Genomic DNA, 20,021 nt, shown 5'->3' with positions numbered 1-20,021 from the left:
AACTTACCCTGTAGGGGGGAGTTTTTCTCACAATGATTTTGGAAGGGGATTGCTCCCAAAATCATTTCTGGTGGGGGATTTCTCCTAAAGAATGTTTTTTCCCCATCTACTTTTTTTAAATTTTTTTAAAGAAAACTTCCTAACTCAGTAAAGTTTGTGAAACTGATGAAGTTTCAAAAAATAAATTTACTTAGTAGGAGACAACCGAGCGGGAAAGGTTTGTACTACTTGCACGCACATTACACATCTCTGGTGCAGGTGCAGGTGCCGGCGCCTTCTGCTGCATCAAGGTGAAGAGGTGTGTTGCCTCTAGATGAGCGGGTTCTAATCCCCCTAAGGCGGATAACGAGGGTGATCTCTCAATACAAGCTCTCTTCAGACAGATCCTATGCCACTTTGCCAATGCCCTAGGGATGTATTAAAACAATTCACCATCCTGAGTTTTCCAGTCGCTCTTGTGGATTACGAAGCTATAAAAGAAATTGCTAGATAACATGATGTAAAAGCAGGGTCTGGTGACATTACATGTTTTATTTAATTGTCCCCAATAAGGACAGAGCCACTGCCGAGTTGGGCGGGAGATTTGTAAGTAGGCACAGATTTCAGGGAAAACGCCATGTTGACTACCGTCCAAAATTCCTACGAACGATACTACCCTCTCAGCATGCGCTGCTTAACTTTATATGTATTGGTTGCGTGGTAAAATGAGAATCTACAACCACGAGCGTGCGTCACTGGTTTTAGATTAGTCATGCTAGCGATCTTGCCTAAAGATCTGAACACAGAGACCGTGATTATTTAATTGGCAACAGTGACTGCTCCATGTTCTACACAGCCCTTCCCCTGCACGCGTCTTTGCCTGCCGCCCGTGTCAGCCCCCTGTTTTGTAAGGTGAGACACTGATCTTGTGTTGTGTTATCTTAGTTGCTAGCAAACCACTCACCGCTACCGCCCTGCCGGCATTTGCACATGTCCTTCTTGATTAACTCCTTATGTTCTTTACTGATTCTAAAGCTCCCGTCACGGAAAATATTACCTCATGATTTAAGCGTCGCGACAAACCAAGAGCTGCATTTTTATTAGACTGGGGTTCCTTCCTCTTCTGTGCGTGTTCCGCGCCTCTTGGACTGTGTTCTGCAGCGTCAGTTACAGCTGGGCGGTGTGTTGTATGAAACACCATTATGCACATGGCAGGCACCTGGATGCAAAGTCAATTACGGGGGTTGTTTCTCTTTTGATGCCTTTGCAGATTTATAAATCTGCCCTTTGGGGCCGAACCATTGCATTTGTGGACAATGAACTTCTTATGTTGCATTCAATACAGGTATTGTTTCAGAGGGCCACCCAGCTGCGGTTCCCACTTTCTCATATGCAGGGTTGGCCGAGCTCACAATTTTGCTGTAAAGGCTTCCTTTTGTTGCCCACTTATCTTAAAGCCGAGTCTTTGAAACCAATTCCTTAAGATGTCTCTGCTTTAGTTTGTAGATGGCATGCGATTAGCAAGAGTGCTAGACACACACTCTGCATACAATAGAAATACTCTGGTGTGCCTGCCTTTCAGCACTTCACTGGGCAGGAATCACATTATGTTTTTTAGATCGTGGCTGCTAGACAGCACATACGCAGTCTGTTGCGAGACTTATTGTGGGCTTACCAAGAACATACAGGTGCCCAACAATTGCTTACCATTAGTTATCTCTCCTGTCACTCTTATTTGCTTGTTTCTTATTCGAGGGCTTGCCTTGTCAATCTTGTATCTGCCTCCGGAGTATTGTCCCTTTTCTTGTACCTTTCCTGTGCTAAGTGCTAGTGACCTACTTTTTCCTTTGCACTTAAGCATTTCACAATAGTGCATGTGTTTTCCAGCTATCTTCCTTGTGTACTTCTCTTGAACACCCTCCACGCACCGTGTGCTTCTCCTGCTCCCCTCTTAGAAGCACTCGCCATCGTATGCTTCTCCCACTCATTGCTTTCTCTCCCTTGTGCATCGCTCCCGCCCGCTTTACGTTTCTCTCTCTCTCTCTCTCTCTCTCCCTATTTGCTGCCTTGCACTCCATGCTTCTTTCGCTTGCACGTTGCTTCTCCTCCCCACTCTTGACATCTGTGTTGCTTGGACCCCCTCTGAGTTGCTTTCTTCCCACCATCTGGGTTTCTTTTCCCACCAAGCCCTCTCTTCTCCTGCCCTTTGCTTCCAGCCACCTTCTGTGTTAATTCCCCCATCCCAACCCTACGTGCTACTCGTCTTCCTCACTGGCGCATCAATAAACATGCATTAGCATAGCCAATAGGTCTCGCCTTTGGGACCTTATAAGTGTTTAGCCATGCAACAGTTGCATAACTAAATACTTATAAGGTCCCAAAAGCGAGACCTATTGGCTATGCCAAGCAGGCATGCGGCCGCGAAAGTGAAAGAGATCGCGATCAAACATCAAAGCGGCAGTGAAAGTGAAAGTAATTGCGGTAAAGCGCGCGCCCACGCATATGCACTGTAGCTCTAGGCAGGCCTGGTAGCACTTTTTGGAGCCCTCTCAAAATGTCTCGCCAGACCAGCGCATGCGCTGGGTCAGGCGAGACTTAAAAAAAGACAGCGCTTTCATTCTTTCGTAGGCACACATGCATGGTGTACGCCCTTACAAATGGATGTACCCATCCTTTTTTAAGTTTAATGTCGTTAACCATGTTACACAGCATCGAGGATACTGTACAGGATTTTTAAAAATCGCTGGCAAAGCCAATAGGTCCCAAAAGTGAGAAATTGTGGGCTTTGCTAATGCTTGGTTAGGAATGGCTTTAGCCAAGACCTTTTGATTTTACCAAAATATCTAGTTAAGTATGGTGATAAGGGCTTAGCTTACATTAAAAGAAACACTGAAATTCACTGAAAAAAGACAATGGTTAAAGTGACATTATAGATCGTGTTAAAAGGAGATAAGAACTAACGTTTAAAAACTAAAAAAACAAAAACACTGAAATTCGCCAGTTAAGGTTTAGTGAACTAACTATAACTTGTGCCCTGTCAAGCACTACTTATAACTTCACATTAGATCTCACACTTTAAGAGGTTATTACTTATTTTATAATTAAATTCCATTCTTTAAATAGGTTTTTAAATATTTTATAATTAAATAATAAATATTTACTATTTTTATGTGTTTTTTTAACATTAATTTATATTTATATTTGTATCTATTTCAAATCATTTAATTTTACATTCTTTCCTATGGGGCTTTATTTTACACCTCTACCTCCATTATTTTCTACAGGAGGGTGTTGGAGTACTGTTGTCTGGCTTACTACTAAAGTGCAAGTTACTAGAAAAGTGGAGTTCAAGAATACTGAAAAGTAGTAACTTATTCAAAAGTGTGAACTTACTCAAAAGTACAGTTTGTAAATCAGGCCCAGTACTGCAAGTAGAAGCTGTAGTTTTTCCACACATGTTCTGGCAACAGGCCTTTTTAATCCACAACCCATTTGAAACTTATGTGCACAACTTCCACTAGTTGCACTCAGTCTCTACATTGCTTAAATGAAGTCCTGCTTGCACTTAAAACTTCACTAGTAGCTAAAGCGTGCACCATATAACTTTTGCCATGCTGAATCAGACTTGTGTCCAGTACTACATTGTTTCTATTTCGTACATGTACACATAGTCAGTCTATGCTGCACATGTTTTTGGGCCCTTTACTGCCTACTTTTCTTTTTTTGTAATAATGATCTAGTTGTTTTTAGAGTAATTTGAGGAGCAGTAGGTTGGATGCTATCATCAAAGATGTCATTTGGGATAGCATCAGTGATATCATCAATGATGTCATTCAACATACCATGAGTGACGCAATAAGTGAGGTCATATACAAAGCATGGTAGGGGCACAAGTTATATTTAGCTCTATAACTAGTGAATTCCAATGCTTTAAAAAAAATGTTTTCATTTTATTTGAACACCTAAATATAACGTCACGTTAACCTTTGCTTTTTTTCAGTCAATATCTAGGATTTTTATAAACGTAAACTAAGATTTCATTACCATTCCTAGCTATAACAATGCTTTAATCTTTGGGATTTCATTCCATTTCTGGGGCTTTTTTAGCATAAGCAAAGGTCATATAACGATACCTAAATATGACATTGCTTTAACCTTTGTTTTTTTCAGTGAATTTCTGTTTTTATCATATTAAGCCAACTCCCTTTCTGAACACGTCTTTTGGGGGGTTGGAAGCAGGGCCTGTCCTCCGGCCAGTACCTGTTACCATCCTGGGCGCGGGAGGCCAAACCCCCGTAGCGCACGGCATTTCGCCTTGTACAGCAGGAGGTTGGTCACGAGCCCTGCTTCCGGCCTGGCCCTGCACCCAAATCACTGCGGCGCCAATTTCGCTGAACATGGCCTTCAGAAAAAACACATGTACACACAAAATAGTTCCTTTTAGTGTCAGGAATTACTATAGTAAAGTGTGCTTTTTGAGACCAAAAATACTTTTGCTTTTAGCCAATGTTTTTTTTAAAGATTGCTGGGGACCTGGCTCCTTCATTAACAATAAAGTTTTGCAAAAGCAATAAGAAAACAAAACAAGCATTGACTAAGCCAAAGATCTGGCAGAAAATGTCAGCACTATTGGCTTTCCTAATGCTTGTTTTAGAAAGGGATTGCTGTCTAGCTTTGGTTGACCGTCTCGTGGTCATTGTTAATTAAAATGATTTTAGCCTGCGGTGTCTGTTTCTCAAACCGTTTCTTAGACTGGCCTTCGCCTGTGTTTAAAATAGAATGCATGTAACTTCCAAGCGTAACCTGTGGGCAAGAATCAGTTTTATCAGCAGGTTTCTGGCTATGTCATTTCAGGCCAAGACATATCCATGGCTTTTAGGTTATATGGTACTATAGGCATTTTTGCACATTTCTTGTGATTTATTTGTGTGTTTTAATTGACAACCAAAGTAAGAAAGGTATGTGCTGATTGTACTTGGAATCCTAGTCCCTAAAAACTGTTCTTCAGTTTAGCAATCGACAGGTTTGATTTCCCACTAAAGCTTCTGCATAGTTTGAGTTCTTTCAGCTATTTTATCATCAGCGTTTCAAATAAATCTCACACTGGTCCTGTGTTCCTTCCTCAGGGTGATTTGCTGTCATGAGTGGCATCTGCTTGTGAGGAGAGACGGAGAATGGAGCTCTACTGGTACATGTGAGTACTGTGCATTAGTTTAACAAATGAGAAATCGATGGTAATGGTTGCATCGTGATTCAAAGATAGGACATTGAATATATATCTCATTAGCATTTAATAACTACTCAGGTGAACAAACATATAATTAGATGATTACTCTCTTCTAGAGAAAAGCGTCTGTTCCTCGACTCCCCACATTTTTGCCTTGAGAAAAGAATGACCCAAAAGCAATCAGTCGATGGCTTGTGCGCTCCTCAAGCACACCCTTGCTTCTCTACGCTGAATACAAACATCATCACAATAGCATTGTTTCAACGCATTAGCTATTGGCTTTTTATACTACATCTCCCATCTAACACAACTGAGGTGTGCCATATATTTGGGTTTCGCGGGACTCTGACAGCCCCCAAGATACACCACACAGAAACAGCCTAGAGAACAGGGGCGGCTCCTCTCCTATGGCGGAGGAGCGCCACCCCCCCATTGCTTTCTCGCAGTGTGTGAAGGTGTGTGAAGCCAAAACATAAAATGGTAATAACTTTCAGTTATTACTATTTTATGTTTGCTTTATGGGCGGGCGTGTGGACTGGGCTGCCCTGCTCTCCGAGCACGGCAGGGGAGGAGTGGTTTTGCCCACTCCTGAGTGCGCAAAGACTGTTTGGTTGGCTAAAACAGTCATGTGCACTTTGCCCTTCTCCATGCAGGCTGCATTGCAGCCTGCATGGAGAAAATACACACCCCTCTAGCCCCTAGCGGTGGCTGCCTGCTTCCTGTTCCTGTTGGAGGCAGGAAAGCAGGAGCAGTGAAGGTAGGTTTTGAACTTTAAAAAAAAATGATGACACCCCCACCGCATGACCCCCATCCCCGCGTGACCCCCACCTCTGCGGCCACCTCCCCACTCGTGAGCCATGCCGGACGCTAGTGCAAGAGAACACAATAGACAAAAGTTGTTTTAAAGATCAAACACAGCAAGCTATTCTGGCTAACTAGCAAAAACTCCCCAAACAGCATCTAGCTTCAAGATGTGCAAGCAGAAACATCCATAATGATCACGTGAAAGAAAACATTCAGCGGATCACATGTGAAAGAAAACATCTCAAGCATTTAACATGCAGTGGTTAATTTGAGTGGTTGGTTCCACCACCACTCATGGCCAGGCACGTGCACTTATCCCATTCTTGTAATCTTAAGCTGGGCCTCCTTACCATGTCTGTTTCATATCTATTAGGTTTGTTCTAGTGTTGGAGGCAGGGCCTGCTTCAAGGTACACCCCGGAAAGGGTCTTCAAAATCTAGTAGCTTATTACTTTAAAATAAGGAAGCATATCACTTTAGCACATTGCATCTTACGACTGCATTTTGAGGAATTTATTAGGCGTGATGTTTTCTAAACCTAAAGTTACAGTCATGCCCCCATTGCGCTGACGAAGATGCGATCATTTAACAAAGATGTGCACCTTTTATGTGGTCTAGGTCGTTTTTACAGATGGAGCCATATTACAGTCTATTTAATCATGTTTTGGCAGTTCAGGCTGGACTGTTCCCATGACGAGCAGGGTCAAGACTGATTTGCATATGGCTGGGTCTGAACTGGGGTGGCATGGTGGGCAAAAGAACAGTGGATTTAACCCAGATCTCTTGATTGGCGGTACATGTTTGATTTATTCAGCATTCTGTCCATCACGGAAGTTGGGGCAGAAATTCCAGAATGCATCAAGTATAGTGGTAGCTTTGGAGTAAAGGGTTAGCCTGAGCTGCCCTAACCACTTGAGGAAACCCAAGGGGTACAACACTAAAAAGGTGCAGCGAACCCAAGTAGTGCAATGCGACCAGAGAAGAGATCCTATCAACAACTGTTGTCAGGCAAAGTCTAGTGCTGCGACTGACGCGTAAAGCTTTTCAGCTCTTACTGAACCAGAAGTGTCTGGAACCTTCAGGCTACTTCCACAATGTTCTGGCTTCTTCAGAATTTTCCAGCTCTTCCGGAGTGTTCTGGCTCTTTACATCTTACTCTGGAAAAGCTGATCTGTGTTACCCTGTTACTCCACTCTCATTTATTTCCCGAGCTGCCACTGGGCCGTCCTATGGGTGCTAAAGCCTGGAACAAGCTTCCCTTTTCCTTACGTTCCTTGTCGGATGAAACCCAATACAGGAAAGCATTAAAAACTTGGGTATACTCTATGTCCGATTCAGCTTGTATAGCAATGGTCTGAGATGTAGTGTGCTGCGCGTAATCTGTGTCTACTCCCCCCCCTTCTCGTACATCTGAGCTGAGTGAGCGCCAAGATACTCCCTGGAGTGGTAGCAGCGCTATAGAAGTAGTTTTTACATTACATTACATTTCCAGGGCAAGCCCTTAGCCAGTTTCTATCATGGAGTCTTAAAAATGTGACCGCATCCCTATGATTCTATACACAATCCCCAGGGAGTTTGAACTCCAGGATGCCTGAACAGAGTTATATGTCTTTACAAGACCGAAGTTAAGTGCAGGCAGATGTGCACAGCCTCTGCCCTGTGCAGCCTTTTAGCATTTATAATTACTACCTGGGGCGGAGGTAGCAGAAACAAGATTTTGTAGTGTGCTGTAATAATACTCTGAGAATTTCATGTTTACGTGTGACATGTTTTGGAAATAATAAGGAAATGTTCTCACATGTCTCAACATATAACCCTACAAGTGCGGTTATGAGGTGGTTCAATCTAGTTTCGGTCCCTAGAAGTAAACAGGAAGAGGAACCAGTTGCAGTTGCTTTTTGCACCAGTATTAAGCACAGGATAGTGTCCCTTTTGCTCGAATCACAGAATTACTTTGCTCCTAATGTAGACTCAATGCTTTATTTGTAACAAAATAAAAACTTGAGCTTTGACAAAGCCAATGGGTCGCTTTCTTTTAAACAAACATATAAAAACCAAATAAGTCTGGCTTGGAATGGAAAACCTCATTTTGCAGAAACAAAAGTACATATAACAAATAGTACACAGGAGTAGCTTTGGGCCAGCCACCTTCAACCATTAGCTCTGATGTGTTTTTACTGGTTTGCTCAGAGACAGTCATATTGATAATGATTTTTCAAACGTCTGCTTTCTCAACAAACTGATTAAAAAATCGTGGGGCTGATGTTGGGAGTGGGCAGAGCCAACATTTGAGGTGGGGGCTGCCAGTGGGAGGTGGGTTGGTGCCTGTGGTAGAAGTAGGTAAAGCTTACTAAAAACAGTTTTGGGCTTGTGTACAAAGTAAATACTGCCGACATGTTACTGATATGCCATACAGTTCACTATCGCAGGACTACCAACAACATGACAATCAAGGTACACAGTATACAAATGTCAAAAGAACACCCTGGATAAAAGATGTCTCAACCATCTGACACAATATAATATAGCCCTATAGCCCGCCTTAGCGGACTATACCGGCTATTAAAGGCCCACTCCAGCGAGGGCCTTTAATAAGGGAGCGGGATTTTAATGTTGGTATAGCCCAGCTACGGAGCACTATAAGGCTATTAGAACATTCCGTCACTAGAGGGCAATATGTTAAAATAAAATAAAACAAAGGCGTCACACAGCCCTCCGGCTCTGCAAGACCTTTGTTCACAGCAACAGCTGTGAAGGACAACATTGGAATGTTAGAGCTCCAGGCTTCTACCGGCCATTAGAAGCCCGGAGCACTCCATTGTTTTCAATGGAGCTCCCAACATTCCAATGTTCTAATATTGCCTTAGGCCATTAAAGGCCCGCTACAGCATTCGGCCCGGGCCTTTAACAAGGGAGTAGGCCTTTAATGGCCGGTAGAGCCTGCTACAGAGGGCTCTAAGGCTATTAGCAAACACAAGGAGATGATCGACGGAGCGCTGACATTCACCCCCAGTCACAGACCTGGGTTGAATCCATCATCATTCTTTAGCTCACTTCACCACCCCAGTTCCGACCCAGCCATATGCAAATCAGTCTTGACCCTGTTCCTCTTGCGTTTGCTTTGTTTGCCATAAGTTGGCAGGGTGTGCCCAGACATGAGTTCTTTGCTCACTGTGCCACTGGATTCAAGCTAGCCTGGCTCATGAGGGGTCATACCCCAAAACCGGTCCCAGGATGCTTGTTTCTGGTCCAGGGAGGATTTGATATGGGCAGTTCAGGCTGGACTGTTTCCATGTTGGGCAGGGTCAAGAGTGATTTGCACATGGCTGAGTCCAAACTATGGTGGTGAGCAAAAAACACAGTGGTTTAAACCCAGATCTGTTACTTGGGGTGAATGTTTGATCTGTTCAGCATTCCGTTCATCATTTGTTCTTTTTGCTTTTGCCGTCCTGGGCGGGAAGGGTATGCCCAGACGTGGGTCCCGTGCTCACTATGCCACTGAATTCAAGTTCGCTTGGCTGATGAGGGGTGATACCCCAAACCAAGTCCCAGGATGCTTGTTTCTGGTCCAGGGAGGACCTGGCCTGGCAGTTCAGGCTGGACTGTTCCCATGGAGAGCAGGGTCAAGACTGATTTGCATATGGCTGGGTCCAAACTGGGGTGGCGTGGTGAGCAAAAAACACAGTGGTTTAAACCCAGATCTGTGACTTGGGGTGAATGTTTGATCTATTCAGCATTCCGTTCATCATTTGTTCTTTTTGCTTTTGCCGTCCTGGGTGGGAAGGGTATGCCCAGACGTGGGTCCGGTGCTCACTGCGCCACTGAATTCAAGTTAGCTTGGCTGATGAGGGGTGATACCCCAACCAAGTCCCAGGATGCTTGTTTCTGGTCCAGGGAGGACCTGGCCTGGCAGTTCAGGCTGGACTGTTCCCATGGGGAGCAGGGTCAAGACTGATTTGCGTATGGCTGGGTCCAAACTGGGGTGGTGTGGTGAGCAAAAAACACAATGGTTTAAACCCAGATCTGTAACTTGGGGTGAATGTTTGATTTGTTCAGCATTCCGTCCATCATTTATTCTTTTTCCCATTATAAAACCAGGACTACCGGTCCCTAAATGCAAAGCGTTCTTGATAGCTGGATGAGCTACTCGTGCATGGGTTTGGGAAACTTGAGAGCTCTTTGTGTCAGCTATGAGCTGTGTAGCCATCCCTGGCTTTATAGTTCATATTACGTGGCATTCAGGAGTTTACGGTTACTTTTTTTCAAGTGCCATAATACAATACTACAAGTATAGTATTCCGCAGTGCTTTCAAGTTTCCCAGGCCTATGCGCGAGTTGCTGTTACAGCGTGGCTTTTTTTGCATTCTGTGACGGTTAGTCCTGATTTTTTTATGCCATCAACAGGACTATAAATAATTTCAAAGAAAACAGCTGGACTGCATCAGCTACTCACGTATGGAAACTATAGAGCTCGGAAAGTAAAATGAGCAAACCCACTCACAGTAGGAACGAGTATAAGAGCTCTTGTCTCGTGAATTTAATGCATGCAGTGATATCAAGCCCTTTTAGTGCCTTGCTTAGATCCCTGGAAACCAGGTAGAGGTGATCGTTCAGTGTCCACTCTTCCAGTGCAACTCTTAGGTCTTGGCAGATCCCAGTGAAGAACAGAGAAGAGGGTGTCCCCTTACACACGTGACAGCAGTGAAAATCAAGCTTTGATTTTCGCTGCTGTAATATCACACCAGTAAATAACAGGGCTTCGACTCCCTTTACTAATGTTAATGGGTCCCAAGGAAAGCCATGCACAGGAAGCCCTATCATAATATGATAGGATGAGTGAAGAGATCACATCATGTAGGAGATATGCATTGAACTTTGACTTGTTCCGATGTTTTGAATCTTTCCCTCCTCTGGAGGTGCCTGTTAGGTCCAGCTAGGTAAGGGGTGTACAGACATCTCAACCTGACCACAGTGAATAGTTTAGCCAATTTTGATTGTTTTCCTTGGGCTCTAGCACTATTTTGTTCAAGTATAAATGGAAAATACACCCAGAATCCATGTGGCAAAGGAGTGTGCCACAAAACTGAGACTTTTTTGCGCACTCCATTGTAGCAAGTTAGACTTAACAATCGTTGTTTAGCTCTGCTTAACAGTTTGGTGGCTGCCCAATCTGAGAGGGTCAAGTTCTATCCCAGTTGCTCAGGTCATGTTCCTGGTTATGCAACCACCAACGACTTGTGTAGTTTCTTAAGTGTGTCACTGCATACAAAAACGTGTTTGTTGTTTCATGTCCTGGGGGTGATCTATGGTACACTCTAGGTCAGGGATACTCATTGTAGGGCCCAGCGCCACATGCAGCCCTCCTGACAGTTACAAGTGGCGCCCTGGGGAACAGCAACGCTGGGCTGCTATTTACACTACTGAGCACTAACATTCAGAAGGATGTTAAGCAAATTGGTAACCATTTATTTACAGTTAAGTACAGGAAAATAAGCACAAAGGTGTCAAGCACCACTTATATTTAATAAAACCTTTTTGTTTCAAGACATCGTGCAGCTAACATGTAAATGTAAGATAAAGTCTCTTCAAAGTAAAAAAAAAAAAGAGTACTTCTCTAACAATTGGAAGTATTTTACCTAAGTACATCAGAATGTAACACTGCATCGTGTGGCATTTACTAGAAGGCTTAGTTTTGAACCTGAACTTAGAAATATTCATGCCCTACCACCATCTCTGAAGACAGTGCCATTAGTGGCCCAAGAGGCAGTTCAGTTGTCATGTGCAAACTATTTCGCCTAGGCTGTTTCTGTATGCAGAAAAGCACTATATTCTATAAAGTCAAACATGAGAAAGTTTTTTTATAGCACAAATCCTGAACTCATGTATTTCAAGGTGTCCCCATTTACAGTAATGACGACTAAGGAGGCAGGGTGAAATAAAACAATTGCCTAGGATCACACAATTTGGTTAAGCAGGGAAGCTGGGGTTGATCCCAGATTTTATAGTTTCACATTATGCAGTTCAACCACTAGATGGGCATCCTTTTCTCTTTGATTTACATCAACTATTAATGCTTCGTCTTAAATTCTGAGCGCATCAGGCTAGAGAGGGGGTGGCAGACAGAAGCCAAATGAAGGCTTGGCCCGATTTGGACTTGAGGATCCAAGAGAACTTTTAGCTGGTCTAGAGCCAGGCCTCTGGCTTAAGCTTGGCTCGAGCCTTCAGTAGCTTGCCCATCTCTATTAAATAATGGTATTGGGGATAAAGGCATAGGAAGGACATGACCGACAATGATCAAACAATTTGGTGAAATAGGAGCACCAGCACCACAGTGCAGGACTTCTTGTTTAAAGGCCCATAACATATTTACTTGACCACATTTTAGTGAGTTGACTATGAGACTGGGTGTTCTCTCTGCTCTGGATAAAATCAAATGATTGTTGGGATAGAGTTCTGTTTTCTTGAAAATGGCTGAGAAATATGTTCACAAAGTGATTACCCATGAGCCCACAATTTGTTACAAGTGGGGACTGAGGTTAATAAAAACCATGTCTTCTGGTTGCAGAGTTTTCATTTTGTTCAAAACACAACAACTGGGATGTGAGTGGTCCAGTGGTAAGACTCAGGACTACTCTCACCAAGGAAATATCATTGTGTGTGGAACCTGCCTGGACGTTTAATACAGATGTCACCACTATCATATTTTGGCAATGTGTTAAAGTTAGAATGAAATGCCAATTCTCCTAGCGCCATGGCTAAAACTTTCCCACTGTACCACGTCTAGCGGTAAAGGTTTGTGTCTGCCCATCTAGGTGAATTCCACACCCTGTTGTGGATCCTTGTCAAGGATATTTGATAGCACTCACCACCTTAACTGAGCTAGTTTCTAGACACTCAGTTAAGGGTGCAGTAGAGGTATAGCAACTAAGATACAGCATAACGCAGTATTGGGAAATCTATGTCTTTACAAGAGACTAGCAGCTTGGGTTTTTTGGGCACTATTGGTATGAAAGCATCAAAATAACTCCACGACTCGCAGTCCACACCATGTGCATGCTTTGCCCCCCCCCTCACCCACCTTACACCCCCCCCCCCCCTTCCTCTGACCCCTAAACCTACCGGCATGAATGAAGCCCTCGGTTATTCCACAGACCATATTTATTGGCCCATTGGAAGAAGAAAATTGAGGACCCCATGCTCTAGGACATGCTTTCTACAATCAAGTATATACGTGCAGTGAAACTGCAGGCATCTCTGAACATCTTGAAATGAAAGCTGCCTCCTGTGACTCCATAGCTGCCTTTCACTCCTTAGCATAGGTGAACTATATCACATGGGGTCATGGACTCAGAAAGTCCTTTCATAATAAACCTGTACTTCTGGTTCTCTGCGTCTTAGACAAACACGTGGATCAGGACTGGGCGACTGGCCCTTTGATTGTGTTCCAACAATGTTGTGTGTAAATGTACTCTAAGGAACAGCTTTGTCAGGATAATTAGCTTCTGTATATCCACATAGCACCTGGCATCTCGGAGATTTGGCTCTACACAAAGGTGGTTATTAACCTGATTGTTATGGTGTTTATTTAGCTGTAGGATTTTGGCAAATATATGACTAGGCCAGCTCCCTTTTGGCCGTCAGTGATATTTGAAGATTGACAGTGATTGCACAGAGGTTACAGGAAAGGGTAGATGGCGCCTGTGGAGAGGGTCCCAAGGGGGTCGAGGACGGTCACTGTCCTCCATTCATTTACAATCACCCACAAGGCATGGCCGCATCCATTCTCACAGCAACTGCTACTTGGCACTCTATAAACAGAAACAACAGGTGCACACCCAGTGAAAGGGTAAAATATAGGGGCAAAATCGTTAATGCATCCCGGTATCCCAACACCATATGCTAATAATAATAGACCTTCATGGGATAAAGAACCTTATGGTCACACAGCAAGAGGTTTTTGCCGAATAGTACAGTGCTTCCTCGCAAAACTGTCTATTATTAAAAATACTGTGCTACTCATTAACTAGTTGGCACTTTCACTACCATAGCAGAAGCCTCCACAAATGGGAGAAACTCGTCTGATTGTTTCAGAAAGTACCCTGGCCCCCTCACCCACACTAGCATGCATGCTTCATCACAGGGTCGCGCCTCGCCTGCAGCCAGCCAGGTTACTAAGCGGGATAACGAGGAGCTCTTATTATGAGCGATTGTGAGCGTATGTGTTGCTTGAGGGTCCTTATAAGAAAATGTGTGTGTGTGTGTTTTTTCTCACCGGCTCTGCATGTAATCTGATTTGTAGTTTTAAAGATTGTTAAAAACTCTTCTCATAGTATAACACATCGCCATGTCCAGGGTTCGGCTGGGGCTCAAAATAGGCCCGGGCACAAAAATAAAAGGTGCCCCCATTCGTGAATTAGCTGAAAAAGTGGCCCATGATTGCCAATTGGGGCAGTTGTGAATTTGTAAAGAAATGCTGTGCAAGTGCTTGTATGCAAGGTATGGGAGACATAAAGGATTAGAGATTGCTGCAGGTAATGTTTTTTATTGTTTTACATCAGTGAAATTAACAGGAAAAACCGGCCCTGCAGATCAAAAAATAGGCCCACAAACAGCCCAAAAACATCCCACTCACTGGCCCAATTAGTACTGCCTGTTGGCCCTATGGGCCAGTCCGACCCTGATCATGTGTATGCTGGGGGTAGAGGATATGTAAGGTGCTTGTTCTCATGAGTACGTAGTCAAATGCTCTAAATGTTGACGTGGTGCTTTATTTGAGAAAACCCTCATACGGTTTATACTAACATTAAAATATGGCCGCTTCTGGGTGTATGTGGCATTTGTAATTGAATATTCCAATCTGATTCTAAATTCAACCCACTAATGTCAATGGACAATTTAAAAATGCGCCTTTGTTCTTTATACCGAAGTGTGTGTTTCATTGTGTGGTCCTCACTGATAGAAGGCTCTCAGCTTATCTTCTCAATCACTTCCCAGTGTAGGTTTTTGGACTGTTGTGTTTGCCAATGAAATGTGTCACTAATTTGGCCATCACTTTTGTAGGTCTAATACTCAATTTGTGTTCTAGGATTCTGGTTCTCTCTTTATACATCGTCATGCCTATGTAGTAAATGTTTGTTGCATGGGAATGGGAGCATGCATAACACATTTTGTCTGTTACAGTTTGTGCACCCTCTCTTTGCAGACCCAGTTTTAAGGTTTTTGTATGCATTGTGTTGCCAGACCCTGTTCGAGGGGCCACAGACCAAGCCAAGGTTATTAAACCTCAACATGGAGGGTTAAGCTTGTTTTCACCATGGTCTGTCCTACTATGGTTCTGCAAACTGAGCCAAGTACAACCATTTCCACACACGACTCTGTGGTATCCATGGCGAGCAGTAACAACCTTCCCAGGGAGGTAGTGTTGGGTGCCTCAAACTCAGAGCTCAACAATCAATCAACAGTTCAATAAACGAATGTTCAGCTAGTGCTTATCTTTTCTAGAAAGAAAGTACTTTATCACACAATGGCAGTCAATTCTTCACACTACTAATAACGGAGCCCTCACTTCAGTTCAGGTTTAGGAGTGGGAGCGATACACTTCTACTCTGGCAACACCATCCTCACCTCCATCTCATGCAAAGCAAGGCCATGGTTATACAAAATGGATCCCTATGGCCTCCATCACACTGGCTCACACACACACACACACACACCATGTACTATGCAGACTGCACACTTCAGCACGCTTAACAAGCACTCAGGATGATAGCGCAATGGGTTGGGTAAGAGCATGTGAATGAACTTTACATGAGTGATGTGTCTTCACTACAGTGATTCAGATAAGAAAAGGTCTGGTCACACTAGGGATTCTCAAAACATAATATGCTGCCAAAACCGCTCTTTATGCTAAACCCATGACAGGGACAGAAGTCCACTGTCAGCCACTGATGCCACACGTAGTGTGCCCCTACAGGACACAAGTCAAATCCAGGACCTAGTAATGTCTGGAACAAGCCTAAGCAACTGCATTCATCATAGATTAACATGATGCCAGCACCAAAAATCAAAAGTCAGGACACTAGAAATACACAGCCAGCCCCTCGGTGGGGGGGAAACACCTGTGCTGAGGACATTCCTGTTCCAACAAGTGATAATGTCAAGACTCGGCTCCTTCTCTAGTCCATAACAATTAACACAAGTGCATGAGATCCGCTTTTCTTCTGTAGAGTTAATGCTCTCATAAGAGCCAAAAATACATAAAAAATATACAAAATGCAGACGACATTTATCTGATAGTGAATTACCTCACACAGCTGGTTTACAGTGACCCGATCTGCAATCCACACAGCTGTGGTCCACTTGAGATACCGTCCGGCTGGTGTTAAGAAATGGTGGGATAAGGGTTACTGGGAATAAAGAGGGCTTCTATCATGGAAGGATGTTAGGAAAATGCTTGCATCTTTGGCTTCAGTGGTTGACAACTTGAGTGCAGTTTCTTGACTCATCCATTAAATAGCGCTAGTTGTAAAATTGGAGGGCAAGAGGCTTACAGTTACATATTTATTTATATTTTTTAGGAAGTGATGTGTGCTATAACTAAGCCTCTGATAGGCACCGAGGAAAGGTGCAAGGAGTGATTGCATGTCATTACTGATTGTCAATTTTCACACAGAAAACAGTTGTTGCTTTGACATGCAACTGTTAGTTTTGTTAATATAAAACTACTGTCTTTGATTTCTTTCAGAATTGTGATAATATTTATCATAATAAAGATCTTTTTCTACGTCTGCTGGTATCGTTCACGACAGAGGCAGCTCGATGCATACCTTAGCAACCCGCGCAACGCCCAGATTGTAATCGTCGGTGGGAGAGCTTACCTGCACCAGCTATGTGAACAGCGGCAGGCGGTAAGCACCATTGGCGCCACTCTCAGGCCTGCAATTGTATCCAGAAAACTTTTTTTTTTTTTTATTAGAACGTATTTGTGATAAAACAGGAATATGTGTTAATGGGCGGAATCTGTTCAAAATGCAAATAAATATTATTTTGCACACTACATTAAAGGTAGAACCTATGTTCAATTAAAATGTAAATTCATTTACTATTGTGGGAACACCACTAGCTTAAGGTTTTAGTACATTTTCTTATTTGCCGTCCCTTTGGTAGAATTTATGTTGTTTACCTATACCCCTTTGGAAAGCTAGAGTGTGAAGCCAAGAGAAACTATTCAAAAACAGAATAAAGCAGTTTCTGGTCATTCACCAGAGCACAGGGCATATTTTGAATGGCTATTTAGCATTTGCATGAAGGTACCTAGGCAATAGGAATACCGTATATTACTTTAGCTAACAAACTTAACATGTAAAATATGGTGCATGAATCTGAAATTTCTCATATTTTTATGGAACATGCCTCTTTGCTGTCCTCTGATTCTTTTATACCGAATTAGTGCACCCTCCTGCTGAGCTTGCATACTGTTTTTATGCGTGGATAGCAGCTGGGCTTTGGGTACCTAGTAATTCCTGAAATGCAAAATATAGAATACATAATCTCTAAAACGATGATATCCCTTTTTTAACTTATAAAAATGAAGTCATTGCAAAAAGTGTTTTGCATATTTAAACATGTGCGCATACTGCTACCAAATCTGCAACAATAAAGGTAAGAAAGTAGTAGGGATATTCCATGTTATGGTCAAGGAAAAATGGGCGGGAGGGCAAGAGGTAAGGGAGGGGGTGATAGGATCCCTATTATCCTTTGAGGTTTCATTAGAGTGCCCTCGAAAAAGTGCTTGGTCACTGAATGGCCTCAGTGTGCAGATGCTTGAATTTCCTGGCACTGAAACGTAGTTGAAAAACACCCACCAGCCGGCAGGAAATCCCGGCCTGGCTGGCTTTGGGGGTGTCCTGGGCTCAGCCTTCCTAGCCGTTGGGCCTCAGTGTATGTATGATTAATATCCCGCATTAAGGAAGTAGACTGTGGAAAATACATTAACAACTGCTCAAGGCCCCAACCGTATTTAGCACATTGTGTTCAATTCAGTGAACAAGGAAACGGATGTCGTCGTTGTCTTGAAAAACGTCCAATGAACAGACAAGATTTAATTAAAAGTATGAACAACGTCATTTATGAGAACCGACTCGATTAGCTGGTTATGTTGGTTAATTTCCCATCGAGAACAGGATACTGTGCGTTTGATAAGCATATACATTGCAAGGCAAAAATCGCTCAAAACCTTTAATGCTGGAAAGACAGCTACCCCCTTACTCCCGCAGGAAATAACTGTGTACACAAGCAACAGTTCCACACTGTTACACAACGAGATAAACCCAAGATAGTTTTTGCAGACTCGCCAATGAGTTTACATCCAATATTAATTACCTTTTTGAGCTGATGGGATCCGCAAATACATTGACAGAAGGGTCATTATTTAATATCTGTGAAAAGAATTTTTGCACATTTACGTAAGGGAACTGGAAAAAGGTGAGAAGGATTATTTTCAAGTATTCCTTCTCATTAACAGTGAGGAAATCTTGGTACTTCCATGGTCCACGAATACTCAACAGTGGGTTAATTAATCCCAAACGTATGCTTATATGCCAGATGGACAAGTTCAATTTAGGAAATTTTTTAATTGTTCCAATCTTTTATCCGATTTTTTTTCTGCATGGAAAACATATTTCCATTTGCTGTAATTCTTTCTCCTATACCTCCAGTAAAACGGAGCTGTTTACAATGAAAACGGACAATTTTCAAACATCTTTTGGAGTAGCTCTGTATGCAATTAAAGCTTTGGCTAACGTGGATAACCCCTGGCCCTCCCTTCTTAGCAGAAAAGCTATACACATGGCAGATTTTCTACTCTATAAGTGTAATTTACTCTTAGGGCCTTGGTACGAGTGGCCCAGAGTCCTTGGCAATTATTATTACACTCCGGATTTTATAATGTTCAACAACTATCAAGCATTACACATTCTGCTTGCTAAATGGGGTGTAATATGCGGATTTTGGCAATTATAGCACCAAACTCTAGATCTCTCAGTAATTTCTGGGCAGATTTCTTCCAGTGCTCTTTGGCTGGTTATAACTGCCAAAATTGATCTAGGGATGTGGATTTTATCTCACCCAGCATTTACTAGGTCTGATAAAGTCCCCACAACTCCAGCGCCGGCCGGCTCGGATTGAGGCTGGGATGGGGGATAAGGGTGTGTAAAAAATGAATAAAAGGTACCCGATGCAGGGTCTCTCCTCCCTGTCTCTGGCTCTCCCCTGGGGCCAGAACAGTAAGCACCCCTGAGCCAATCACAACACTGCAATACAAACCACTCCTCCTCGTACTCCTCTGTCATCGCAGCAGCCCCGCCCGCAAAATTGCCACAGCAGGAAAACATAAAATGGTATGAACCTGGAGTTATCATTTTATATTTCCTTTCTTTCACTACTTCAAGTCAGTGGGGCGACACTCCTCCGCTTTAGCGGAAGAGCTGCCGCTGCACAACTCATAAATTCAATACATGCAGTAACAGAAGCTCTAAAAACATGTTCAGAATTGGCATCTCTTTGAATAACCCCTAATTTTGCAACTCCAGTCTGCCTTGTCATTTGTAGTATTGCCTGAAGCTGTTTCAAAAATGGCAAATATGATTTAGAAAATATTTTAACAATGATAAAAGGGAATTGCAGGCTTCTTTCTTGCACCGAGACGGTGTCTGGATTAGATAGCTCCCTGTTGAGTAAAAAAGGGTGAAGTTAATAGTACTCTTACCTTATTCAGAATGAAACTGAATTATAACCAAGATTATTCTCGGTATTTTCAAATGTGTGCATATAACCATGCGTGAGCGCAGCAAAACAATTGCAATTTTACTGAAAATCACTATTACACAGATTTGTATTAAGCTGGAGTTATGGTATGCTCACCATGACTCATGCCACCTGCCATGCTCAGTAGACCACATGGCCAATGCCATAGGAATACAAACGTTGTCTACCAAGAGCAAAACCTAGTGGGC

At 43.0% G+C, this 20,021-nt stretch overlaps 1 protein-coding gene across 2 annotated transcripts in view; it reads left to right on the top strand.

The window, feature by feature from the left end:
- Positions 1-20,021, top strand: part of LOC146822636 (uncharacterized) — a 356,417-nt gene that overhangs the window by 225,343 nt on the left and 111,053 nt on the right. For both annotated transcript variants that reach the window (XM_085606820.1, XM_085606819.1), the window contains 2 exons: positions 5,106-5,173; positions 16,754-16,916. In XM_085606820.1, the coding sequence (XP_085462946.1) occupies positions 5,154-5,173; positions 16,754-16,916 (183 nt within the window). In that variant the 5' untranslated portion in view covers positions 5,106-5,153. The remainder of the gene's footprint in view (positions 1-5,105; positions 5,174-16,753; positions 16,917-20,021) is intronic.

Source organism: Triturus cristatus, chromosome 5_2 (genome assembly GCF_964204655.1).
Source record: "Triturus cristatus chromosome 5_2, aTriCri1.1, whole genome shotgun sequence".
In the NCBI taxonomy this organism is placed as follows: domain Eukaryota; kingdom Metazoa; phylum Chordata; class Amphibia; order Caudata; family Salamandridae; genus Triturus; species Triturus cristatus.
The sequence above is the reverse complement of the archived record's forward strand: the minus strand, read 5'-3'. Positions and strand labels throughout refer to the sequence as shown.